Source organism: Dipodomys merriami, unplaced genomic scaffold, assembly GCF_024711535.1.
Source record: "Dipodomys merriami isolate MVZ:Mamm:240054 unplaced genomic scaffold, mDipMer1.0.p SCAF_357, whole genome shotgun sequence".
Classification (NCBI taxonomy): domain Eukaryota; kingdom Metazoa; phylum Chordata; class Mammalia; order Rodentia; family Heteromyidae; genus Dipodomys; species Dipodomys merriami.
The window spans coordinates 352,425-365,153 of NW_027205126.1; the positions used below are offsets into that span (position 1 = coordinate 352,425).

Genomic DNA, 12,729 nt, shown 5'->3' on the forward strand with positions numbered 1-12,729 from the left:
TGGTGTTTTGGAAGCAGTAGCTGTGATCTTAAAGCCCGGACTGTGGCTGAAGGATTTGCAGGAGGCAAATGGGGCCTCAGCCAGACTACAATGTAAGGAATCTGGTCTGCATGTCCTTGGTCATTGAAAATGAACACCTGGGAGCTGTAAATGATTGGGAGGTCAAAAGTGCCTTCTGAAGGCCAGGTGCCAGAGGCTCATGCCTGTCATCCTAGCTGCCCAGGAGGCTGAGATCTGAGGATCTCAGTTCAAAGCTAGCCTGGGCAGGAAAGTCCATGAGACTCTTCTCTCCAATAAACCACTAGAAAACCAGAAGTGGCACTGTGGCTCAAGTGATAGAGCGCTCACCTTGAGCTGAAGAGTGCAGGAACAGTGCCCAGGCCAAGTTTAAGCCTCACAACCCACTAAAAAAAAAAAAAAAAAAGTTGCAGGACTAGGTCTAGGGGAAGCTCCTAGGCGGATGCTGCTTGTCCCATGTCCTCCAGTGAAATAAACCCAGCAACAGCAAGCAAGAGTGGAAGGAAGAACAGACACAGACATAGCTGTACACAGAAAGAGGAACAAGACAAAAAAAATCTCTCCTTTTTAGACAATTTTTGTTACAGGCTAATCCTCTCCCTGTGAAAACTGCTATCAGGGAGCAAAATTTCTGTTCTTCTGATAAAACTCAGTATCACCTTGGTGCTGGGGAGGGCATTCCACATCCATCCTGGTAAGGACCTTCAGAAGGGGGTCAAAGCGTTCCTTGACCACCCCAGACTTAGAGAGCTCCGCTGTGTCCAGCCTCTCTCTGTTTTAGGCCCTCAGACAGTGTGCACTTCAACACAATACAGAGCGGTCGAACACCTTGTACTCAACTCTGGAAGTCTTCTTTCTTCACCTGGGCGTCTTCCCCAAAAAGGTGGTTAAGGACTTATCCCGGATGAGCCCCCAGGAAATCTTACAGGGTCCAGGGGAGGGGATTCCATGTCCCTTTAGAGTCCAACACACAGAGACAGTCTTATGTAAAAAGATGAATTTATTGGGGAAGTGGATGGCGAGCTGACTGGCCAGGGATGCAGCACAGACTCGGGAGCTGAAACTGCGACCCCTAACAGTCCCCAAGCTGGGGTTTTTAAAGGCAAAAACAATGTGGTCAAGCCTGGCCACACACAGGTGGCCAATGGGATTGTAATACACACACAAAGATTGCATAGTTACATCAGGCCACACGCAGGTGGCCAATGAAGTTACAGTCTGTCGTACAGTAACTGAACTAACCTATCATTTTGGTTTTTGCATTGGCGTGCAAATTGGCAGGGGAAAAGGTGGGGTTTACGTTTTGGCGGGATTTACATTTTGGCGGGCAAAAGGGGTGTTTTACCCATAAGTTTGCCCACATTTCACAATGCAGTTGGTCAAGATCACACAATCTTATCACAGCAAACAGCACAACTTTCCTAACAGTTTTGACATTTCCCAGAATTTCAATAGACACAGCATATTTCCTGACTCCGAGGTGCTTGTGAGAAATCAGTATTTAATTTTCAGAGGTGGGGGAGCCATTAAAGATGGAGTCAGTTTTGGCTCCCCTTAACAGATGAGTAGTAGTAGAGATATGTATTAGGTTGAACAAAAAAAGGGAAGCCTTTAACCTTCGAATAGGATAGGCATTGAGGGGAACAGGGAAGGCAAAGTAAGCAGACAAAGAGGGACAAACAAATCCAGAATCTAGCTGCATAGAAGGAATTTTGTGATTTTAAGAGAGAAAGTGAGGTTGAGGGAACTTTCCAGGCTTATGGACCAGAGGAGGGGGATTGCCTGATGCTCCCTAGAAAGGGGGAGGAAAGAGGAGAGAACAAGGACAAATAAGAGGATAGTGATTGGCATGGCTGGTGGGCTGGTGTTTATACATGGTGGGAGAGAGGAGAGAGAAGGGAGAGAGGCCTGTGGGAGAAGAGGAGAGGAGACTGGAATCACTAGGTGACTCCGGAATAGAAGGGAGAATAGAAGAGTGTGAAATTTTAAGCTTGACTCAGAACAGTATGGTAAGAAGAGTAGGAGAAAGGCGAGAGAGTTGTAGGGGTCTGAGAAAGGAATGGTTGTTCATGAAAGGGCTTGATTAGAGGGGGAGTACCAGGGAGATTTTTCCAAGTTTTATAGCTGTGGGGGATGGTTAGGGAGAGTGTATAGGGACCCTCCCTATTTTGGGGGTAAGGACTTGGGAGAGCAAGTTTTGAAGAGGCTTGGGCGAACCTTAAGGTAGATTGGAGTGTTAGGTACAGACTGGAACAAGGAGTCTGCTTGTTCCTGGAGAAGCTGTCTAAAAAGAGCAGGAAGGTAAGGAGGTATGAAGTTAGAGGTGAGGAGTCCGAAGGCAGGGCAGAGATAGGGAGTAAAAAGGGGCAGCCATACATTAGCTCAGAAGGGCTGGGCCAGAGGGTTAATGGGCCACTGCATTAATGCAAGCAAGGGTGAGAGGTAAGAATTGGGTCTAGGGTAGATGGAGTTTGGAGGAGAGTTTAGTGAGATGAGTTTTAATGTGGTTGGCCTTTTCAACCTTACCAGAAGTCGGAAATAGGGGATGTGAAAATTCCACTTAATGTGGAAGGCTTCAGCTGTGAGCTTGGGGACTCTAGAAACAAACCCAAGCACATTATCAGACTGGAAAGTGGGAACATCAAAATGGGGAATGATTTCTGAGGATGAAATAGGGGCAACAGTGGTAGGGAATGCCTTGATCCATCCTGAGAAGATATCTACCATTGTGAGGGGCAGTTAGTCCTCTCGTATGGAAGGCATGTATGAAATTAATTTGCCAGTCCTGTCCTGGCGCATGGACTCAGGCTTGATGGGTAGGGAAGGAGCAAACGTGAAGCCCCCCTTGACTGAAGCGTTTCTGACAAAGGAGACAGGCACAGACAATAGACTGTAGCAGCTGAAACAAACGGGGATGAATAGAAAGTAGGTGAAGCAAATGAAGCAGGAGTTTAAAGGCCATATAGGAAGAGTTGTGAATGTTAGTATGAACTGTTTGGGCCTGAGAATCAGAAAGGATGTATAGTCTATTAAGAATGAACCAGCTGGGGCTGGGGAGGTGGCTCAGTGGTAGAGTGCTTGCCTTGCACGCATGAGGCCCTGGGTTCGATTCCTCAGCACCACATAAGCAGAAAAAGCCAGAGGTGGCGCTGTGGTTCAAGTGGTAGAACACGAGCCTTGAGCTGAAGAGCTGAAGGGCAGTGCCCAGGCCCAGAGTTCAGGCCCCACAACAAAAACAACAACAACAAAAAACCCAGCTCTGACATAATTGCTACCTAGGCAGTGAGATCATGCCATTTCTGAGGGGAATATGTAGGAAGAAGAGTTGGAAAAGCAAGAAGGGGCATGGTTATAGACATGGATTGGGCTACTAGTTTCTGTCTCGTCTGCAAAATTATTTTCCTTGGTAATATGCTCTGTGAGGGCCTGGTATCCTTTTTGCTGGAGGACTGCAGCCTGGTAGTTTAGTTAGGCCACCTCCAGGAGAGATTTAATAAGGTATCCCTTGTTAATGGAGCCCCCTTGCATGGTCAGGAATCCTTGTTTCTGCCATAGGAGCGGGGAATGTGGAAGGTATACTTTGAGTCAGTGTAGATGTTAACTCTTTTCCCCTGTGCCGGTGTGGGGGCCCAGGTAACAGCAATCAATTCTGCCTGTTGAGAGGTGGTGTGAGAGGGCAGAGGTTTAGCCTACATTATTGTGTTATCCACGATAGCATAGTCTGATTGGAAGGCAACTCAGAAAGGGCCATACTGCTGCCGTCAATGAACCAGGAGAGGTAAGCCTTGGAGACAGGTTGGGAATGAATGGGAGGAAAGGGCAAAAGAACAATATCAATGTCCTCTGCCCATTGTGAGTAGGAGGAAGGTCACAGACTGGTAATAGGGAAGCGGGATTTAGAGAAGGGCAAGTTGAGAAAGAACACTGGGAATTTCCGAGAAAGTTGAGATGAAATAGTTGTAGTTTGGAGGGCAAGAAAATAGAAGTGGCTCTATATGATAGGATATCTGGAGGTGGTGGGGGAGCAGATGTCAGTCTGCTGGCCAAGTGAGTTTGGGGCTCTCGGTGGCCAACACTGCCACTGCTGCTGACAGGGCCTGGAGGCAAGGCATGCACCCTCTGGTGGATACATTAATTGTTTGGACAGGTATGCCACCGGTAAAGGTACCCAAAACATCCTGCCCTCGAACCCCAACAGCAAAGCCTCATGACTCCATCACATACAGAATAAAAGGTAATGACAGGCAAGGCAGACTAAGGGCAGGGGCCGAGAAAAGCACCTTTTTGAGGGTGTGGAAGGAGGCTGAAATAGGTTTTGTGGGGGTCTAAGGGCTCAGAAAGGTTACCAATAAAATGCCTCGTCATCCTCATGAAGGAAAGAAGTTGGGGTAGAGAGAGTAGAGAGGAGGGATTTGCAGTCTATCATAAACAGAGCAGTGGTGGGAGTAAGGCAGGTAACAGACTGTAACGAGATTTGGGCCTTTTTGGAGAAATATGGTACCCGTGGTCAGCCAGAATGAGTGGTTGAGTGTTGGAGAGAAGGGCTACAGAGAAGATCATCCATGTACTAGATGAGAAAACTTGGAGACAGGTCAAGGTGGAGTAAATTAGCAGCAAGAGCCTGGCCAAAGAAATGTGAACTGTCCCAAAACCTTTGAGGGTAAGCTGCTGGGAAGGATGTGTCTGGATCTGTCTAGGTGAAAGCAAAAAGGCCTTGACATTGAGTGAAGAAAGCATCATTAAGGTCTAGAATGGAAAACTTTTGGGTTTGTGGGGGAATGGTGGGTAAAAGGTTGTAGTGACCAGGGACCACTGGCTGAATAAGAAGGCCACGTTAACAAGGCACTGGTCCTGAACAAGGCAATAGGAGTTGTCAGATTCGCTAACAGGAAGGATGGGCATGGTGGGAGAGAAGACTGGTAATGGGTTTAAGGCCCCTAAGATGGCTAAGAGCAATACGGTACTGTGGGGTGGAAGGAAAGTGAGATGAATCATGAGAGAGCAGTACCGATGTAAGGTGGGCAGCTATAGTGGGAGCTGTAACATCCCACACCTTGGGGTTTACCTCTGAGGGGGTGGGGGAGGAGGCTCTACATCTGGGAGCAAGCTGGGGTTGGTTATGAGTGAGGATCAGTCACAGGGGGAAAGAAAAAACTCTCTAAGTGCAGTCCTGAAATTGGACAAAATTTCATAGCTCAACAGAGGCATGGGGCACTGTGGTATTACTAAAAAGGAATGGCAAAACTGAGCCCTGAAAGGTACACAGCAAAAGAGGTGTCATCCTAGGATGCTGGATGATGCCCACCATGATGGAAGCAAGTACAGTGGTCGTTGATATTCAGGCAAGTTCTAATAGGGGGGCTTGGTATCTACTGCAAAGGAAATCAGCTTACCCGAGACCAAGATGGTTACACTAGGTTCTGAGTGATGTCCGTTGAGCCTTGGGTAGCGTCAGTCTTCAAGGGCTAGGCCTAAAAACCCAGGCAGGGAAGAGAGTGAGGCCATGTATTTAGACTGGGAAGGGGCTCCCATCCCTCTCTGGGAAACAGAGCCACCACTTAGTAAAAGGGTGTGGTGGCCTACCCATCCTTTGACAAGTGGGATGGTCGGCCACCCCCCCATCCCCCACGCCATGCCCTAGTTAGCACAGTGAGGGCAGGGCCCAGGAGGTCTGGGGTTTGGACAGATTCTAACCCAATGCTCAGGATGAGAGTATTTAAGGCAGGGACCCAAGGGTCTAGCTTGACAAGACTGTGCATGCCAGGTCTTGGAAGCACTAATACCCTGTAAGATATTAGCTGGCCTGGTCCAGATCTTGTTTTTCCTGTACCTACTGGTTGTTAATGATATGGAAGGCAATACTGAGTTCCTGTTGGATGGTGTTGGGGACATCCTAAGGTTTTTAATTTTGTTCTGTTACCAATGGAGGACTTAGAAATAAAAAGTGGGTGCCGATGGCTCATGCCTATAATTCTAGCTTCTCAGGAAACAGATCTGAGGATCATGGTTTAAAGCCAGCCCGGGCAGGAAAAGTCCATGAAACTCTTATCTCCAATAAACCACCAGAAAATCACTCAAGTGGTAGAGTGCTTGCCTTGAGCTGAAGAGCTGAGGGACAGCGCTCAGGCCGAGTTCAAGCCCCATAGGAGTAGATGAGTCAATGTATTAGAAGCAGTAGAGGGCATCTGTCTAAAAGCTGGAAAATTCTGTCTCAATGGGACACTGAATTCCCTCCCTCAGTTTGTCATAGCTGACAGACTTGCATATGGTTTTGTCAAGGCTATGTAGGAAGTAGAGAATCATGTCATCCCTAAGACCCAGGTTGGAGTGGTTAGGCTGATAATCCTACTCTGGGTCCATGCAAGGGACAGTGTCTGAACCAATAGGTTTTTGGTTGTTTGGGGCATAAACTTTATCCTGTCTCTGCTGCGCACCAGTCCAGACTCCTGATCTTCAGGAGTCAGGGTAAAGGTGAGAATCATAAAGAGGTTGTGCGAGGACTGACCAATTATGGAACAGATGGAATAGAAGAGGAAGGTGGGGGCTGATAGGGTGGTAGGGAGACACTGAGAGGTGGGGTCAAAAAGGGATGTAGAAGAGAATGGTTGGTGGGTTGAACCAGCAGGTCTGCGCTGGGGAGAGAGGCAGGAGTAAGTTTAAGCTTTGAATGGGCCAAAAGGATGTGAGGAGTACATGACTGGCAAACAGAGGGATGGGATCAGAGGTAGATGAAAGTCTGAGCATAAGGGATTTCTGCAGCCTTGCCATTTCAGTGACAGAAGTTAACTAGATCTGTCAGGGTATTTATTAAAGTCAAAAGTGTCCACCTGGTATTGAGGTAATCCAATAGAAAATGAGTCTCTTGGGTTTAATAAAATAGGAGCCAAAAGACAACCCAAAGGGGTGGGCCGAGGTGGTTCAGAAGAGAGGTACCCATTTTAGGCTGAGAGTGGCGATTGAGATCCTGGTTGAGGAATACTCTGTGTATCTCTAGGAATGCAGAAGGATGCCTAGGAGCAGGACAATGTGTCAAGAGATCATCACCTTGTGAGACAGGTCAAAGAGGGCATCGCGGGACAGGCACCTGGACTTTTGAGAACAAAAGTGGAGGCGGGGAAGCCTGCAGAGGAGGTCAATGGTCACCCTTGCAGGTCCATAAGGCATGTGCAAGTCTGAAATGGCCATCAGGAGAGGGCTGGGGGCCAATCAACCCTAGAGAGGGGATCATCCTGACCCAGACTGCTCCCCCTGGGTTTCAGCACCAAAATGTAAGGAATAACAGAACAACTAATACAGGCTCAAGGCTTTATTATGTAGGAGTGGTCTCGTGTTATATTATGTGGGTTGTGGGGATTAGAAGAGAGTCATGTTCTGATATGTGTAAGAAGACTGATGCAACTGGGGTGGGAATTTGTGTGTCACACCAGGGAAATGGTACGGTATGGGGAAATGGACACTCTACAGATTTTTTTTTTTTGGTGCCAGTTCTGGGGCTTGAACTCAGGGCCTAAACACTGTTCCTGAGCCTCTTTGCTCAAGGCTAGCTCTCTACCACTTGAGCCACAGTGCCACTTCCGGCCTTTTCTGTTTATGTGTCACTGAGGAATCAAACCCAGGGCTTCATGCATGCTAGGCAAGCACTCTACTGCTAATCCACATTCCCTGCTCAACAAATTTTGTAAACAGGAAGGGACCAAGGGGACAACTTCCTAAGGTCAACGAGCTGAATCTGAAAACTTAAGAGTAATAAAACACTTTTACTACTACTCACTTTTTGCATCAATATTACAAAAGGGTAAATAAATGGGAGACAGAAGACAAGCGTATGGATTTCACTTAAGCTTGTCATCTCTCCTGGATTAAACTCCTGTTGTCCCAGACATTCCCAAGTTCTAGATGCATACAACATGTCACACAAAGTTTAAGTCCAGATCCTTCTAAAACAGTAATTTAGCAGAGCACAGGTAGCTAACGCCTGTAATCGTAGCTACTCAGGAGGCTAAGATCTGAGGACCATGGTTTGAGGCCAGCCTGGACAGACTGTTGGTGAAACTCTTCTCTCCAATAACTACTCAGAAGAAGCCGGAAAAGGGGCTGTGGCTCAAGTGGGGGAGTGAGAGCCATGAGCACAAAGAGGCCCAGAGACAGTGCCCCGGCCCAGAGCTCAAGCCCCAAGACTGGCAAACACACAAGTTACCAAATGTTGCTTTGCAAATAACACTCTAGTGAAATGAATAAAAAACTTCTCTTGGCAAACCACCCTCTCCAAATAAACCCAGCCTACTTTTAAGATTAAACCAAACAACAACAATCCTGAAATCCCATGAGATTAAATTTACATACAACACCATAACAACATGCACAGAAAGCCCAAATTTGTACCTTCTGAAGTGACGGCACTGCAAAGGGATCCAGCGAGCAGTTAGTTACTGGGATCTATCGAGGAGAAAGCAACATTAGAAATGGTTTAAAAATACATAAAATGGCCGGGCCCCGGTGGCTCACGCCTGTCATCCTAGCTAACTCAGGAGGCTGAGATCTGAGGATCACGGTTCAAAGCCAGTCAGGGGCAGGAAAAGTCCTTGAGACTCTTATCGCCAATAAACCACCAGAAAACCGGAAGTGGCGCTGTGTCTCCAGCGGTAGAGCGCTAGCCCTGAGCAAAACAAAGCTCAGCAGAACCGCACTACGGCCCTGACTGCAAGACCCAGGACCAGCACCCCCCAAAAAATATCCAAAGAGACCACTTTTCCTCTGAAAAAAGGGCTGCAGAAACGGACACCGATGATCCTCATTCACTTGCCTGCCAGACACGGGTCAGCCTGGTAAAAAACAGCGGAGCCACCATCTGGGCTTCCCGGGGCTGCTCCCCCGGCGGGCCGGGTCCTCCCAGCCACCCCGCGGCCTCCACCCACCGCCACCGCGCCTTCCAACCATCATCACGGAAGAAACAAGGCACCACCACACGCACACGCAGCACGAGGGCCTTCCCCCCCCTTTCCACACACCCCAAACTCCCCTTAACCCCGCCTCACTCAGGAAGGGGCGGCGCACGCCAGGCCTGACCCGGCAGCTCCACCACCGGCGGCACAGGGCGCGCCAGCTTTCCCCGCCTTCTCGCTGACTGCGCAGGCGCGGGCGCCCGGTCCCGCCCCCCCCCCCTCCGCCGCCGCCGCCGCCGGGACTCGCGCCGGAGGTGGTGGTGGTGTGTGTGTGTGTGTGGGTGGGTGGGTGGGTGGGAGAAGGGAGGGGGGTTTCCGCGAGTAGATCATTCCGCCGCCGCCTTTGGTGTGGAGCGGCTCGCTTTAAGGAAAAAAAAAAAAAAAGGCCGATTTCCTTTCCGGGGGTGAAATCATAATAAAATAACAAACACAAAACAGATTCTGCCTCTCCACCCCGATTCCTCCCAGCACCCGGAAGACGGTCAGGGTCGGGCCTAGAGAGAGAGAGAGAGAGAGAGAAGTGGGGGGGGGGGGGGCGGGGGAAGCGATCGCACTTGGCCGAAGGCGGAAGCGAGCGGCGGACGGAGCGGCCTCCGCGAGGCCGGGAGGGATGCTGGGAGCGCGCGCGCGCACGCACGCCGTCCGCGTGTCCCTCCGCGCGCAGCCCCGGGGACTTTTCGGCTGTGGGATTTTTTCACCCCCCCCCCCCGTCCATTTATTTATTTATTTCTCTGAGCACCGACCAGACGCGGCCTATTCCGGGGGAAAGGGGGGGGGGAGAAAAAAAATCCCCCCACCAACCCCCACCCCTAGAAAACCAACCTCCTCCCCACCCCCCCAAGGAAAAAAAAACCCAAACCAAACCCCAAAAGCTCCCGGGTGCAAAAGTTGAAACGCTTTCTGGTTGTAACGAGGCTGCGTCGAGACCGGCTGCGTACGCGCGCGGTGCCTCGGTGGTCTCCGTCCTCCCTCCCTCCCTCCTCGCTCACTCGGCCCTCTTCTTCTCCCCCCCCTCTCCCTCCCTCCCCTCCCTCCCTCCCCTCTCTCCCTCCCCGCAGCACCTCCCGCCGCTCCCCCGTCGCCGCTCGCTCCCGAAGCTTTTCCAGGTCAGTGCGGGTCTGTGTGAGGGCCCTGTTACCACCGGATGTGGAAGTTGATCTCTTCGCTGGTAAAAAATAATTCCACTTCCCCCGGAACCCAGATCATCCCCGCGATTTCCTGTTGATTGCATTAAGGCGCCGGGTTTCCGGGGCTCCTTGGTGGGGTGGGGGGGTGGGGGTGGGGGTGGGAGAGAAGCGGCCCCCCCCTCCCCGCTTCTTTCGTCCGTGGGGGGGTTTCGACCGGGGTCGGCCTAGAGCCGCGCCCGCTCCGTCGTCGTCGCCGCCGCTTTGTCCGCCGAGCACCCCGGCCTTCTGGGAGGGGCGGAAGGCCTTGTTGGCGGCCGCCGCGGCTCCTCCGTCTTTTGAGGGGAGGGTGTCCCGCGGCGTTTTTCGGGGTGTACCGCGCGCGGCCTTCTTTCCCGACCCCCTACCTCAAGTCCCCGAATGGCAGCGGCGGCGGAGGCCGAGGCCTCGGGAGCCGGAGATCCCCGGCGCGCACGGGCCGGTGGGCGGGAAAGGGAAGGCGGCTCGGCCCAGGCGCGGCCCGGGCTCCGGGGCTCCCGGGGCCTGTCTTTTGTCTGGTGGGGCTTGAGCCATCCAACCCCGCCCGGGGTTCCCGGGAAGAGCTCGGAAGTGGAATCGGGGCTTTCGGATCGTGGGAGAGAGCCCGGTGTCAGCGCGTCCCGGGCCCGCCTGGGGGGGGACCTTAGCGCGGGGACCGACGGGGGACCCCCGAATGCCCTGGGCGAAGTAGTCGTCCTGGTAGTGGTAGTAGTAGGTGGTTGGTGGGAACGAAATGCTGTTCTGGACCTGGCTTTGGGGAAGGGGGGTGGGGTGGAAAAAGTTGGGATTTTTGTTTTTGTTTCTAAGCCAGGTCATCCCGGCCCCCCCCACCCCCTCCCCGCCCCTGGCCGTGTTAATCAATCGGTGTATGGAGTGCATCTGATGGCAGTCTCTTACTCCTCCCCCCCCCCACCGCACCCCTTCCCCTCGCCCCCAAAGTGTGTGGAATCCAGCGTGCCTTAGCCCCCGAGGGTGCGCGGTTTTGCAAACTGCAATCGGAGCAATGACAACAGGCCTGGGCTGTGTGTCCTCCCCCCCCCCCCCCCACTTTTATGCTTGCTGCTGCTGCTTCTGGCTTTTAAATCTGATTGGACTGTGAAGAGCGCACACATCTGTTCAAAAGGCCCGGGGCGCCGCGCAGTGCTGCTGCTGATGGAGGGGGGGGGGGACTTGATAACGTGCAAATGTTTTCTGTCTGTTCTCTGTGTCCCTCTCCCCCCCCCACCCCCGACCGTGGTTTTGCTGTCTGCAGTTCAGGCAAGTTAACTTTTCACCGGTGGAAGTTTGTAATCTGCACCTAACGATCTTTAGTAGCTGTCAACCCCCCCCCCGGGCCCCCCGAATTTCTCAGGCAGAGGTTAGTTAGTGGTGAGATGATTTTTTCTTTTTTTTTTCTCTTTAAACCCACAGCTTGGTTGAAATGTCTCAGCGAAACGGTTTTTAGAGACTTCCACTTTCAGGCTTTGAATTTAAGGAAACTAAAGATTTTTTAATCACTTTTTTCCTCACTTTTCTCTTTGCAAACTTTCCCCCCCCCCAAAAAAAAAAAAAGCACTAAAAGTTGGTTACATAGCTACACGAGTAACATGCCAGGCAAAAGTAACATTACTTTGCATTGTGCAACCTTTTTTTTTTTTTTTGAAGTCAGGATCTCAAAACAAAACAAAAAAACCCAAGCAGGCTGGCCTTGCACTCCTGATCCTATCATGATCCTTTTACATACTTGGTTTAACTGATGGTATCTAGATTCGTAAATCTGCTTCTGCCTTGATCTGTTCTTATAGTGGTGTCTCATCTTATCACCACGGAAAACTCTCCTTAACACTTATTTAAAAAATTATAGAAATGTGTCATCCTGCTTTGTGTAAGTCAAATGAGGATATTATGCAAGGTACACTACCAATAGGAATAAGAGGAATTATTCCTCTCTTTTTTAACCTCGGTTCTAACTTTAAAAATAGAAATTTTAGGTGACGGAAACAGTAAAGGTGAAGATTTTATAACATCTGATCCTAAAGCCTGGGAAACTTTTTGGAAATAATACCTCTCTCATGGTTTACACAAAAATGAATTCCACACTAATGTGCTTGTCAAGATTTGTGTGTAAATGTAATCTTTGAAGAGGATAGGCCACTTTTCAAAGCTTTGTTTGAGCTCTAGATTTAAATGGAATCCTGCAGAGAAACCTTTTGTGAAACAAAGAAGAGTTTGTGTGTACCCTAAGAACTCTTTCAGCGGCAGTCTCTTAATCTGAATCCGATTCCCTGGTGGGGGACAGTGAGGTTTAATGTTAAGATCAGATTTTGCTTTAGTCATTTTGAGAGGAAGCTAAATTTATTTCTAATTGTTTCTGTGAACTCTAGTCTGAATTTGTACAACTATAGTTGTCTACTGTTCCATCAACAGGAAGCATCTGGCCATTCTTCATGTAATTGTTAAAATACCGGGTGTGCTTTTCATACTTGCTGTTCATATTAAAATAGATTGGATCTTAGTTAATTTTACTTGATTGTAGTTTGATTTTTCCTCCATGGTGTCTAAATGTCTCTATAAATGGAAAATGCCACCCCCCCCAGTAACAGGTAAAACAAATTATTTTGTGAATT

At 50.0% G+C, this 12,729-nt stretch overlaps 1 protein-coding gene and 1 long non-coding RNA gene across 6 annotated transcripts in view; one reads left to right on the forward strand and one right to left on the reverse strand.

Moving 5' to 3' along the window:
* Nucleotides 1-599: 599 nt before the first annotated feature.
* LOC138804118 (uncharacterized) lies at nucleotides 600-10,131 on the reverse strand. Its single transcript, XR_011365176.1, has 3 exons — nucleotides 10,022-10,131; nucleotides 8,401-8,454; nucleotides 600-5,489 (listed from the first exon to the last, which is right to left on the reverse strand). It is a non-coding gene; the product is annotated as an uncharacterized lncRNA (long non-coding RNA).
* The window catches only part of LOC138804115 (GA-binding protein subunit beta-1), a 40,766-nt gene continuing 37,844 nt past the window's right edge, over nucleotides 9,808-12,729 (forward strand). For 2 of the 5 annotated variants that reach the window (XM_069988379.1, XM_069988386.1), the window contains exon 1: nucleotides 9,808-10,128. Coding sequence is in view for 1 of the 5 variants with exons in the window: in XM_069988384.1 (XP_069844485.1) it covers nucleotides 10,105-10,128 (24 nt within the window). In the remaining 4 variants the exon portion in view is untranslated. The remainder of the gene's footprint in view (nucleotides 10,129-12,729) is intronic. The other 3 variants (XM_069988381.1, XM_069988385.1, XM_069988384.1) reach the window with 2 other exon arrangements.